This window comes from Lissotriton vulgaris, chromosome 1_1 (genome assembly GCF_964263255.1).
Source record: "Lissotriton vulgaris chromosome 1_1, aLisVul1.2, whole genome shotgun sequence".
Taxonomy (NCBI): domain Eukaryota; kingdom Metazoa; phylum Chordata; class Amphibia; order Caudata; family Salamandridae; genus Lissotriton; species Lissotriton vulgaris.
The window spans coordinates 1,326,914,311-1,326,929,145 of NC_141685.1; the positions used below are offsets into that span (position 1 = coordinate 1,326,914,311).

General features: G+C 41.1%; 1 protein-coding gene across 1 annotated transcript in view; it reads right to left on the reverse strand.

Moving 5' to 3' along the window:
• Nucleotides 1-4,083: 4,083 nt before the first annotated feature.
• The window catches only part of LOC147749100 (retinol dehydrogenase 7-like), a 294,855-nt gene continuing 284,103 nt past the window's right edge, over nt 4,084-14,835 (reverse strand). The window contains exons 4-5 of the mRNA XM_086966186.1: nt 5,899-6,062; nt 4,084-4,457 (exon numbers count right to left, since the gene is read on the reverse strand). Of these exons, the coding sequence (XP_086822312.1) occupies nt 4,264-4,457; nt 5,899-6,062 (358 nt within the window). The 3' untranslated portion in view covers nt 4,084-4,263. The remainder of the gene's footprint in view (nt 4,458-5,898; nt 6,063-14,835) is intronic.

The following is a 14,835-nucleotide window of genomic DNA, read 5'->3' on the forward strand; positions in this document are numbered from 1 at the left end:
ATCTGGCGATATCTAAACACTCTAACCCAAGGAGACACTCACAGAGAGAACTCACTCGATGCAGGTACTTGGGCCCCTTCTGTGAAAACACTGTACAAAGAAGATCGAAGCAGAACTTCCTTAAATAATGGCCTTAATATGAGTGAAGAATCAGACATCACTGTACACACATTGACAACGCTGGATAACCAAGCTCCTCCAGGCAAAACTTTAGTCCGTACAGTCTTAAAAAAGATCAGACACAATAGGGCACCAGGTCCCAATAGCCTGGCTGGTTCCCTCTTCAGGGCCGACACAGATTTCTGGACGGATAATCTGACCCAGTTATATGCTGAATGTAGGTTCTTGGGAGACGTTCCAGACTCCTGGAGAGGGTCGCTACTGCACCCAATACACAAGAAAGGGCCAAAATCCGACCCAAAAAACTACTGTATATTTGCCCTGCTGGATATCGAGGGCAAGGCCTACGCAAACACCCTTATGGCGGAACTAACAAATTGGGCCAGTACCGAAGATCTTCTGCCCTTTTTCCAAACAGGATTTAGACCTGGGGCATCAACAGTGGATAACATAATGACCCTGTCATATCTAGCACAACAAGCCGTGTCCCGCCAAAGCCTGCCGCTCTTTGCTTGTTCTATTGACTATTCGGCAGCATTTGACGGCGTAGAACATTCCATGCTCTGGCAGAAGTTGTCACGCTGGAATATCAACCCATCTTTACTACAAGCAATTCAATCATTGTACTCATGAACTGGGGTAAGAATCAAACTCTCGAGCGAATCTGCCACAGAGAAAATCGACACGGACTGCGGCCTAAAGCAAGAGTGCGTTTTAGCTCCGATGCTTTTTAATTTATACACTGCAGACATGGGCCAATCCTTGATTGGAACCACATTAGCAACACCAAGGATTGGGCGCACTAAGATCCAGCTAATGCAATACGCCGATGACCTGGTACTCCTAGACCATACTAAAATAGGCTTACAAAAAGCACTTACGGCCGTGGCAACTTACAATTTCAAAAATAAGTTGGTTGCCTACCCATCAAATCAAAGAAGACTCAGGAGCTGTGTCGTCAAAAAGGGCACCAAGATGGGAAACCCTGGTCATTTCTATTCCTTCCCCAAAACATTTTATATATTGTTTGTGCCCATGATCATGGGGTGGGATTTAGTGCAATTGGTGCTCAGATCTAGAGTGTTCATGAAATCTACAAACCTCACCACTGTTCTAGCTAAGAGTCCGGCATTATTCATGTATAAAAGTGCTCAAATTAGCTGTGTACCAGAGCGGGGATGTCTCTACAAGCTTAACATAACATTGGCCCCAAATTATTAATATATAGTGCTAACAGCAGAGTGGCTAATATACAGCCTTATCTTATCCTCCTATAAATTTGAATGGGTGAAGAAAGACTCCCCGTCTAATTGTACCTTACAACTGCCAAAACTCATGTAAAAATGTAACAATGTTGCATTCCACTCCCATATTAATAAGAAGCTATCATTTAGATCTGTTAACTCTGTTGAACACTGATGTTAGAACCATAAAGGCAAGGGGTAATATGTCTCCCTTGACTACTCTATATTTCTCTATGATCAGTTGTAAATGTAGGTACTGCTCTAAGGTGCCTTTCCCATGCCTGAACCCATACTGGAGATTTGCGATAACATTATTTTGATTCAGACAGGATGTTAACCTCCCCATAACTTTCACCAGGGAATCTGTAAGGGATATGGGTCTATAACATCGAGGATCCATTCTTGCTCCTTTCTTGAAAGCTGGAATCATTTTAGACGTGGACCAGTAAGGTGGCGGACCTGTGTTGCAAGCAGCATTCAAGACATGAGTTCATATTTTGGCCCAAATTTAGGTACATGAATCAAGTGACACTCAAATGAGGTGCACAGAGCTCAGGATCATATAACGTTCTCAATCTCGACCCTTCTCTCATTCTCCTGGGAGAAGCAGTGCTGAATGATAAATTCTGTATAAGAAATATTGTCCAGCACATCTTTCTAAAAATGCACAAACATTGGCGGGTGTCTTTCAATACTTTGCCTTTTTATCCGTTTGCTGGATGCATTTATTTTTAACAACCTGGGTCTAGATACATGCAGTAAAACTGATTAATGAAAAGCAAATATTAACAGTAGGGGAAAACCCTTTGAATTGTCCTTCATAATGTGATTTAGAGGTCTAAAGGGACCCAATTAGATTAAAATGGAAATATTGATACAGGAGGACCATCATTACATAATAGAAATAAAAAGAAGAGCAAAGTGATATAATGCAGACAGAAAAAAGGATATCAATGACATCAAGGAAATATGTAATTTTGAAAAGAGAACTTAGACACCATAAAACAAGGAAAAGTATGTAAACCTACCAAGATTTGGAAGGTAACCTTGAACATAGCATTACCTTTATAACTCCCAAATCAAAAAAGGATGGTGCACAATTAAAAATGATTGCAGAAGAAAGACTGAAGACCTAAAAGTTGTGATCTCTGCCTGAAACACTAATTATATTCTAAAGAACAAGTTGTTTATTTGAAAGGGATCCAACTCCTAGTTTATTTCCATATTGGCAGAAATAAAGAAGACACCTGACATGCGCTGCCAGACTGAAATAGAGTCATAAAAAGGTAGGAAGGAAGAAAGAAACTTACAAAGACACATGTAAAAAATGTGTGAGAGATCAAATGTCCACTAAGTCATGAAGCTCCCCAAAACGAATATAGGTGGCCGAAGCACAAGCTGAACTATCCAATGCAAAGCAAACCACCTAAATAGGAACGAGACTTCTGAAAGTGTATGAGTATTGTTTGACAAACTGAATGATTAAACAGAATAGGGGAATAAGAAGGAATAGAACTGAGAAATTTAAATTCATCTCCAGGTTTGCACTAAGAGGCAACAAGATGAGCCCTTAATAGTTATAATGAAGGGAAACCCTCTAAAGGAAAGTCCCAGGTCTTTGCCCTGTTACATATGACTGTAATCCGCCTAGAGATTGTCTTGCAAAGTAAATCCCATCCATGTTCTTCTATCTGCTAAATTGAAACTGAATGGACGCCCTGCGTCAGACAAAAACCAGCAAAGGTCTTTAGACAGCTACAATATGCCCCCAGGTCCGTAGGCTTGCCAAAAATCCTGGGATATCAGGGAGTTATATTCATCTTTACATATTGTATTTCTGTCTACTCAATAGCTTCATGGGTCATTCCCCTAATTATATCTAGAAAGAGTGCTAGGATTCACACGCTGGGGGTATAGGAGTCATAAGGACAGATAGTTTAGAAATAGAAAACATCTCCCTGCTGTACTTTTTATACATCGCCCGAAAACACCATTAACCTCGTACCCTCGTAGATCTGGAAATCAAAACCTACATGGCCCATGTAAACATGCAGTGCATGTCTTTGAATCCTAGGCAATTATGTAAAACAAGAACCAAGAAAGTCAGATACTGGGGGCAGTCAAACTCAACTGGGCTACGGCATGAATTCCCAGGGAGCATCTAAATTAACCACATTGTCCAGTACTCCTGAACGAACTAATACATGCTGTCATTATGATGCATACATCTCACAGGTAAGTTCCCAGGTACTTTGAAACACTATGTCACCTTGAACCAAACTCACCTCTTACTTTTCTAGTGCTAAGAACCAACTGAGTTATGCATTGAGTGTGCATCACAAAACAAATACACATAACAATCTTACAAATAGAATATAGATCACTAAAAAATAGAAAAAGTCACCAAAACAAAGGAGGTCATCAAAGAAGAAAAGAAGCAAACCATGAAGAAGATATTACATCAGATGAGTAGCAAAGGGTTGCCCTTACAGAAGAAAAGCACCAAAACATATTAGGTGACCCAAGGGAAAGGGAGGTTACCCACGGAAATAAAGATTGTTCTCAAAGGAAAGAAAAGCTTTCTTAAAAGATGGTCACTCTGAAAGACCATGAGGATCACATGTTTGAGAGCTTCCCTCTGAGATGTCAGTGAAATATGTGAGCGAACAGACTCTGCAATGAAGTGCCTAGAGGTGAGACCTCTGCGCTGGGAGCACAATTGGGGAACACGGTAACCTCTCAGCGTACTTAAAAGATAGGCAGTAAAGGAGAAAGGCAAAACCTGCACCTTAGCTAGTTCTGGCAAGGGGGAGGTCTGGCATAGCATTAGCAAGCAAGTCAAACAAGATGTCTTCTGTTGTGCCTTCACAGCTCCAGGGTTTTCAATTTTCACATCTTTTTAAAATTTAGCCAAGATATAGTCAGCCAATATTGTTGGAATGTATGAGAGTGGGATGGCTATACATTTGACCTCCCAGCCGGCTGAATAGCGGGTTCGTGGGTGCACGGCAGTCAATCCATGCTCAATGCTGTCTGTCACAGGCGAGAGGTTGGCCTTCATCATTCCAAGCATTGCATCAAATTTCGTGCAATCTACACACATGGAAAAGAAACACGAATAAAGTGAGATTACAGAGATACTTTTAGCTAATATATTATTACATTGCAAGTTGTTATACATTTTGCAGCATTTGTGAAAACTGGAAGGGCTCACTCTCCTTACTGGGAAAGGGTGAGCAGATATATTACATTCTAGGGCTTTGCCTGGCCTCTCTTGAGCTGGGTAAAGCATGCAGGTGGTTACCAGAGATATAGACAGAAGAGCAGAGCCCAACAGAACTTCAAATTGGCACTACAAGGGGATGATATGATGTGGTTAGCCAGCCAATGAAGAAAGGAAGAATTCTCTCCTTGGTTTCCCCATGATTCTAGAATAGTATTTAACAAAGATCCATTTTTGTAGTAAACACACTTGTCAAAAGGCAACAGATATTTCACTTTTCAATACAGCCATACTGCCTTCGCTCCTATCCTGTCAAGGCTGTGTTTAGGCAATGGTATGAAACGACAGTCTAGGCAGTGACGTCTGAGATTTTTAACAATCTACACTCCACGATCAGCCATTCATCTGTTATTACAAGTAATGAGTTAATATAAGGCACAATCCTAGCAGGTTTATCCTACTGTCCTCACCCCCAAGAAGCACCCTATATAACCATGTTCATTGCATTGGATGACTGGGTCAGTGGTAAGGCAGGCCTCTCTTCCTTCGTCGTGCCTTGGAGCCCCACTACCCAGATATGCAAGGCACCATCTCTGGTCGTCCGACTTTAGCCAGACAACTGTACAAAAGCTTCAAATACAGTCTCAGGCATGACACTTATCTGTAACACACCAGTGAACCAGCTTGTTGATAAATAGTCCTATACCTAAAGCAACTTAATCAGTGGATTGACCTCTCTCACTCTTGTTCAGTACTTATCTCTTCTTGATGACTCGAGACTTTTGCACTCCTTAATAAAGGTAACAATAATTTCAAATATTTTGTTTAGACAATCAAGTCTGTTAAAGTGCCAAGTGCCAGAAAAAGTCAAAAGAAGAAACACAACATTGCATTACATGAATTTAGCCATATTGTCAAGTCAATTATACCTCCTCCTGCCCCATGGAGGCTAAGGTCTTTTTATTGGGACACTAAAGGGTTTGGAGGCCAGAGACAGTGATGGTGCAAAAGGAATACTAAAAGATGGCAGACGGTAGAAAAAGGAAGGGACACACACACACAGAAGAGGGGAGATTATGGAGAAAATCTGAGAGAGCATTGGTTGATTCAAAAGCAGGAAACTGGGAAAGAACAAAGGGGTGGCCTAAGAGAAATCTGAGAGAAACGCTTGGCTCTGCCACATGGGTGAAGGCATTCACACAAATTACATCCACACACACACTCTGGCTCACACTAGTCCACCAAAGCCTGGCTAGCACTCAGTTTGCCATATTGCTGGCAGAACACTAGGTACATGAGCAAAGCACTCACAGTTCTTGAAGAACTCATCTCCGTAGCTCTCTTTCACCTCAGAAGAGAGATGGCTCCAGATTCCCTCCAGGTTTGCCTTGAGGACTTCACTGTTGGTAATTGAGGTTTTGAAACACCCAGGCTCGATTATGGAGACTTTCACTCCAAAGGAAAGCAGGTCACGCCTGAAACAAGACGAGTGTCAGCGTTAGACATCTTCCTCTTTATGAGATTATCGCTGATTGGAAGTCTTGTAGTACGAAAATGTCAACTCCAGTGGCTAGCAAACATTCTTTGGCATTTTTACCTCCCTCCACATCACTTCTAAAGGGCTAGCTAACTGTCTATGTCAAAATTACTCCAGGGTTTTATAGCCTCATACACACCAATGAGGAACCTTAAATCATATTTTAAAGAGATTTTTTTTTATCAAATCAAGCTTTATTCGATTTCATATAAAATCATAAAAGCACATATTATAGAAAAACAATTATCAGCCTATACAATCGAAAAAAAGACCAGTGTACAGATAGTTAATTTACAATTAAGTATTTAAGTCACTTTAAGTTAAAGGTTTTCAAAACACCAATAATTCTAAAAAGACAATATTAGATAAAAGCAATTTATATTGGTTAAAAAGCCTCACATCGTGTTCCGAAATTTGATCACTAATTTTAAAAAGCTGGTCACTGCAAGGATAACATGCTCATCTTCTAGTTTTTGCAGCTTTGTATAAGCTGCTAGACAGGTCCGTATCCCCCAGTTTTTAAGAATAGGTAATGAAAAGGCCCTTCGTGGTGGTAAAAAGGCGCTTCGTGGAAGAGATTTTCTACAGCTTCTTATCTAAATGGCCCAGTTTTTCATTAATCACTCAAAGTTGAAGGTGCTTTTTTCCACAATATAAATTTCCAATAATAGTAATTGTTGGAAAATTACAACGTGACTTGCAAATAAATAATTGATTGACTTTGCTCCACCAAATAACCTACTATAGGATTGTGTGAGTGCTTGAGACCCTCCTGAGGCGGAAGCTGGGAGGCTGTGTTATTTAGTGTTGCTCTGTTTTTACTTGCTCTTAATCTGAAAAAACTGCAAAATCGGCGTTTTATTTACTCAATTGCAACTCTACCTAAAATAGCTTGATTTAAAAAGCTTTAATCGCTCACTCCGTACCCCCTCTTTCCCGCTGCCCTGGGCCACTCCCAGCCGAGCATTGACGCTGTGGAGCCGGTCCCGGGCATAGAATAGCGGCGCCCATCTTGAGTGTGGGTGGGATTCACAGCGCTCTAGTTGCGCATAAAAGGGGTCCCGGTTAGCTCAGCGCTCAATTGTGTGAGTGCTTGAGACCCTCCTGAGGCGGAAGCCGGGAGGCTGTGTTATTTAGTGTTGCTGTGATTTTACTTGCTCTTAATCTGAAAAAACTGCAAAATCAGCGTTTTATTTACTCAATTGCAACTCTACCTAAAATAGCTTGATTTAAAAAGCTTTAATCGCTCACTACATTCCCCCTCTTTCCCGCTGCCCTGGGCCATTCCCAGCCGAGCATTGACGCTGTGGAGCCGGTCCCGGGCATAGAACAGCGGCGGCCATCTTGAGTGTGGGTGGGATTCACAGCGCTCTAGTTGCGCATAAAAGGGGATGTCCATGCCTCCGCGCAGCGGACGCACATGGCGGATGCGCCGAAACCGCGCCAGAGTCGTGCCAGAGTCCTGCCCCTCTGCGCCCGTCCGCGACCAGGACGCGGCCGCGACAAGCCAGATCTCTGTTCCACTTTGCCCCTCTACTACCATCTCCTACGGTAGGGAAGCCTTACTTCATCTCGAATTAAAAATCTGTTCGTATGCGCATACTTCCTCTTCCGACCCCTCGTCACTACCCTATAAACCCTGTAGTGCACAAAACAGAGACAACAACTCTCTGCCACCATGTCATTTCCTACAGTCTTTCCCCCGACACTCGCGGGCCCCCAAGAAAATTATTATTAAAGCTGGACTGATTAATTGTCGCTCACTTGTGAAACACTCTCTAGATGTAGCCCAATCGTTAGAGGACAACCAGTGGGACCTTCTTTTTTTTCTCACCGAAACCTGGCTAGGGGAAGAATCCAATCCTGCTCTCTGCCTTGCCATTCCGCCAGAATACAAGATCTTGTGCGCCAACAGACAGAACACCCACCCCGGTGGAGGTGTGGCCATTATCTATAGATATATCTGGTCCATCTCTTCCTTCTCCTATTCCCAAATAGAGTGTATCGAGGCACTACCTTTCTGTATCAAATTAGCTGCTAACTGTACATACTCAGGTTTATTAGTATACCGCCCCCCAAATCTAAAATTGCTCATCTTCCGGCTCTTCTTGATTATGCTTTACAAGCCTCCTCCCGTTATGCCAATTTCACCCTCATTGGGGACTTCAACCTTCACGTCGACAATGCCGATGACCCCACCATCGTTAATTTTCTGTCCACCTTATCAGATGGTGGGCTAAACCAAATAATCTCTGGTCCCACGCATAAAGCAGGACACACCTTGGACCTTATTTGCACTAACTTAACAGATATCTCATCAAGTGACCCCATCCCTGTAACCTGGACTGATCACAATGTGATCCCTTTTATCATCTCCTTCTGCCATCAGGATCGATCGAGATCCCCGTCCAATTCAGTGGGCCGCAACTGGAGGATGATTTCCCCTGATAATTTAGCCACTCATCTCTCCTCGTCTGCCCCCGAGGAGGCTACAGACCTAGACATTAGGTTGTCTAACTTCAACCATTGGATCACCTCCGCTATTGACCTCCTAGCCCCTATCAGACCTATTAAATCCTCACAAGCCACCCCCTTCGCACCGTGGTACTCGGACGAACTCCGCAAATGTAAATCGGCCTGTAAACAGCTTGAGAGAAGCTGGAGACAATCTTACTCTCCAAACAGTAAACTCAAATATAAATCCACCCTTAAGGAGTACAGGAAGAAAATCATTGATCACAAAAGAACCCATCTAGAGGAGAAAATCTCCCGGGCACAAGGGTCTTCAAGAGAGATTTTCAATACCGTCAGAACCTTCACTGACCCACTTGCCCTCAAACGTCAAACCCCGGTGTCCCAGACCCTTTGCGACCGTCTATCTTACTATTTTGAAGACAAGATTGCCACTATTCAAAATTCCTTTCCCAGCAAGATTAATTCTGACAACCACAAACCATGTACAGTCAGCTCTAACCCCATCTATGTCTTCTCTAACTTTGAGGTGATTACCCCGGAACACTAGCTGGCAGAATTACTAAAATGCAAATCTGGTTCCCCCTTGGACCCCTGGCCGGCAAAACAGTATAAATCCTTAGGCCCCCTGCTCAATCCCATCTTAAATGATATATGGAACGACTCCCTCCAGTCAGGAATCTACCCCGACTCCTGGAAGCACGCCAGACTAGTTCCTATACTCAAAAAGGCGAATGCAGACCCTACCGAACCAGCTAACTACCGACCCATCTCCCTGCTCCCCGCAACAGCTAAAGTGCTTGAGAAACTCGTACAACGGCAACTGGCTAGCTTCTTGGAAACCAACGGTGCCTTCCATAACTCACAGCACGGATTTAGGCCCAGATATAGCACCGAGTCCGCCCTCATTGAGGGATCACTGACAAAATATCGACCTACAAAATATCAACCTACAGGAATATCGAGTCAAAAATATCGAGGACAAGAATATCGACATCCTATCTACAACATAGTAAGTACAAAAATATCAAAAAAATAATATAGATGTTAAAAATATCGATGTTAAAAATATCGTTTTTTTTTCTTCAATATAAATGTAAAATAAAGTAAATAACACTAATAAATAAAATGTACATAGTTAAAAGTATCTAATAAAGTTGAAAATTAATAAATAATACATATATAATAATAATACTTTAATTAAATATATACAGTAAATATATAATATATATGTACTGAACAATAAGTAGTAATAATTATTTTACTATTTTATAAATTAATAAAATATATTCTAATTTAATAATACATTTACAAACATAAAACAATAACATAAAATGTAAAAAATATAAATAATTAAAAATACTTACAATATTTTTAACATTAATTATTTAAAACATTGGATAGCGTAAGGGTAATAATTACTATTCCCACTCCAGAGAATGCAACAGTAGGGAAAGTGTTGGATAGCGTAGGAGTAAAAATTACTATTCCCACTCCAGAGAGTGCAAGAGTAGGGAAAGCGTTGGATAGCGTAGGGGTAAAAATTACTATTCCCACTCCAGAGAGTGCAACAGTAGGGAAAGCGTTGGATAGCGTAGGAGTAAAAATTACTATTCCCACTCCAGAGAGTGCAACAGTAGGGAAAGCGTTGGATAGCGTAGGAGTAAAAATTACTATTCCCACTCCAGAGAGTGCAACAGTAGGGAAAGCGTTGGATAGTGTAGGGGTAAAAATTACTATTCCCACTCCAGAGAGTGCAACAGTAGGGAAAGCGTTGGATAGCATAGGGGTTAAAATTACTATTCCGACTCAACAGAGTGCAACAGTAGGGAAAGCGTTGGATAGCGTAGGGGTAAAAATTACTATTCCCACTCCAGAGAGTGCTACAGTAGGGAAAGCGTTGGATAGCGTAGGAGTAAAAATTACTATTCCCACTCCAGAGAGTGCAACAGTAGGGAAAGCGTTGGATAGCGTAGGAGTTAAAAATACTATTCCCACTCCAGAGAGTGCAACAGTAGGGAAAGCGTTGGATAGCGTAGGAGTAAAAATTACTATTCCCACTCCAGAGAGTGCAACAGTAGGAAAAGTGTTGGATAGCGTAGGGGTAAAAATTACTATTCCGACTCCACAGAGTGCAACAGTAGGGAAAGCATTGGATAGCATAGGGGTAAACATTACTATTCCGACTCCACAGAGTGCAACAGTGGGGAAAGCATTGGATAGCGTAGGGGTAAAAATTACTATTCCCACTCCAGAGAGTGCAACAGTAGGGAAAGCGTTGTATAGCGTAGGGGTAGTAGGGAAAGCGTTGGATAGCGTAGGAGTAAAAATTACTATTCCCACTCCAGAGAGTGCAACAGTAGGGAAAGCGTTGGATAGCGTAGGGGTAAAAATTACTATTCCCACTCCAGAGAGTGCAACAGTAGGGAAAGCGTTGGATAGCGTAGGGGTTAAAATTACTATTCCGACTCAACAGAGTGCAACAGTAGGGAAAGCGTTGGATAGCGTAGGGGTAAAAATTACTATTCCCACTCCAGAGAGTGCTACAGTAGGGAAAGCGTTGGATAGCGTAGGAGTAAAAATTACTATTCCCACTCCAGAGAGTGCAACAGTAGGGAAAGCGTTGGATAGCGTAGGAGTTAAAATTACTATTCCCACTCCAGAGAGTGCAACAGTAGGGAAAGTGTTGGATAGCGTAGGAGTAAAAATTACTATTCCCACTCCAGAGAGTGCAACAGTAGGAAAAGTGTTGGATAGCGTAGGGGTAAAAATTACTATTCCGACTCCACAGAGTGCAACAGTAGGGAAAGCATTGGATAGCATAGGGGTAAACATTACTATTCCGAATCCACAGAGTGCAACAGTGGGGAAAGCATTGGATAGCGTAGGGGTAAAAATTACTATTCCCACTCCAGAGAGTGCAACAGTAGGGAAAGCGTTGTATAGCGTAGGGGTAGTAGGGAAAGCGTTGGATAGCGTAGGAGTAAAAATTACTATTCCCACTCCAGAGAGTGCAACAGTAGGGAAAGCGTTGGATAGCGTAGGGGTAAAAATTACTATTCCCACTCCAGAGAGTGCAACAGTAGGGAAAGCGTTGGATAGCGTAGGGGTTAAAATTACTATTCCCACTCCAGAGAGTGCAACAGTAGGGAAAGCGTTGGATAGCGTAGGAGTAAAAATTACTATTCCCACTCCAGAGAGTGCAACAGTAGGGAAAGCGTTGGATAGCGTAGGGGTAAAAATTACTATTCCCACTCCAGAGAGTGCAACAGTAGGGAAAGCCTTGGATAGCGTAGGGGTTAAAATTACTATTCCCACTCCAGAGAGTGCAACAGTAGGGAAAGCGTTGGATAGCGTAGGAGTAAAAATTACTATTCCCACTCCAGAGAGTGCAACAGTAGGGAAAGCGTTGGATAGCGTAGGGGTAAAAATTACTATTCCGACTCCACAGAGTGCAACAGTAGGGAAAGCATTGGATAGCATAGGGGTAAACATTACTATTCCGACTCCACAGAGTGCAACAGTGGGGAAAGCATTGGATAGCGTAGGGGTAAAAATTACTATTCCCACTCCAGAGAGTGCAACAGTAGGGAAAGCGTTGTATAGCGTAGGGGTAGTAGGGAAAGCGTTGGATAGCGTAGGAGTAAAAATTACTATTCCCACTCCAGAGAGTGCAACAGTAGGGAAAGCGTTGGATAGCGTAGGGGTAAAAATTACTATTCCCACTCCAGAGAGTGCAACAGTAGGGAAAGCGTTGTATAGCGTAGGGGTAGTAGGGAAAACGTTGGATAGCGTAGGAGTAAAAATTACTATTCCCACTCCAGAGAGTGCAACAGTAGGGAAAGCGTTGGATAGCGTAGGGGTAAAAATTACTATTCCCACTCCAGAGAGTGCAACAGTAGGGAAAGCGTTGGATAGCGTAGGGGTTAAAATTACTATTCCCACTCCAGAGAGTGCAACAGTAGGGAAAGCGTTGGATAGCGTAGGAGTAAAAATTACTATTCCCACTCCAGAGAGTGCAACAGTAGGGAAAGCGTTGGATAGCGTAGGGGTAAAAATTACTATTCCCACTCCAGAGAGTGCAACAGTAGGGAAAGCCTTGGATAGCGTAGGGGTTAAAATTACTATTCCCACTCCAGAGAGTGCAACAGTAGGGAAAGCGTTGGATAGCGTAGGAGTAAAAATTACTATTCCCACTCCAGAGAGTGCAACAGTAGGGAAAGCGTTGGATAGCGTAGGGGTGAAAATTACTATTCCCATTCCAGAGAGTGCAACAGTAGGGAAAGCGTTGGATAGCGTAGGGGTTAAAATTACTATTCCCACTCCAGAGAGTGCAACAGTAGGGAAAGCGTTGGATAGAGTAGGAGTAAAAATTACTATTCCCACTCCAGAGAGTGCAACAGTAGGGAAAGCGTTGGATAGCGTAGGGGTAAAAATTACTATTCCCATTCCAGAGAGTGCAACAGTAGGGAAAGCGTTGGATAGCGTAGGGGTTAAAATTACTATTCCGACTCAACAGAGTGCAACAGTAGGGAAAGCGTTGGATAGCGTAGGGGTAAAAATTACTATTCCCACTCCAGAGAGTGCTACAGTAGGGAAAGCGTTGGATAGCATAGGAGTAAAAATTACTATTCCCACTCCAGAGAGTGCAACAGTAGGGAAAGCGTTGGATAGCGTAGGAGTTAAAATTACTATTCCCACTCCAGAGAGTGCAACAGTAGGGAAAGCGTTGGATAGCGTAGGAGTAAAAATTACTATTCCCACTCCAGAGAGTGCAACAGTAGGAAAAGTGTTGGATAGCGTAGGGGTAAAAATTACTATTCCGACTCCACAGAGTGCAACAGTAGGGAAAGCATTGGATAGCATAGGGGTAAACATTACTATTCCGACTCCACAGAGTGCAACAGTAGGGAAACCGTTGGATAGAGTAGGGGTAAAAATTACTATTCCCACTCCAGAGAGTGCAACAGTAGGGAAAGCGTTGGATAGCGTAGGGGTAAAAATTACTATTCCCACTCCAGAGAGTGCAACAGTAGGGAAAGCGTTGTATAGCGTAGGGGTTAAAATTACTATTCCCACTCCAGAGAGTGCAACAGTAGGGAAAGCGTTGGATAGCGTAGGGGTAAAATTACTATTCCCACTCCAGAGAGTGCAACAGTAGGGAAAGCGTTGGATAGCGTAGGAGTAAAAATTACTATTCCCACTCCAGAGAGTGCAACAGTAGGGAAAGCGTTGGATAGTGTAGGGGTAAAAATTACTATTCCCACTCCAGAGCGTGCAACAGTAGGGGAAGTGCTGGATAGTGTAGGGGTTAAAATAACATACTTCTAAATAAAAGCTTTTTTTAGTAATAAAAATATAAACTATTAAATAAATATAAATCATACACAATACCTATACATAATTATTAAAAACATGATTATCAAAATATATTTAACCAAAAATAAATATTTAAACATACCATTTTATATTTTATTACCAACTTATCATTAATTATCAATTATATTATTAACAAAACAATTACTTTAAAAACATTATTACTTAATTACATTTAAATTACTTCCCACCATATTCCCCTATAAACCCACTACCCGCAACAGAACACATTTATCTATGTATTAATTAATTTAAAATATTTACAAATTCATTAAAATTAATTACCAATGAATTAAAATTAATTACCAATTATTTAAAAATAATTACCAATTAATTAAAAATAATTTATAAATCCTACTAATTAATAATTAATTAAACATAATTAAATTACTTCCCACCCTATTCCCCTATAAACCCACAACCTGCTACAGAACATATATATGAATTAATCAATTAATTAAAATAAATTACCAATTAATTAAATTTATCAATTATTTAAAATTATTTAATAAAAACTACTAATTAATAATTAATTTTACATAATTAAATTACTTCCCACCCTATTCCCCTATAAACCCACAACCCGCTACAGAACATCTTTATCAATTAATCAATTAATTAAAAATAATTTCCAATTAATTAAAAATAATTAGCAATTCATTACAAATAATTTATAATTCCTACTAATTATTAATTAATGAAACATAATTAAATTACTTCCCACCCTATTCCCCTATAAACCCACAACCCGCTCCAATACTAAAACATATAATTTGCTAATAAATAAATGTTTTAATGTATTAAATTAATACGCATATAATATTATTTATTTTAAATACTTAAGTAAAACATATAACACATAC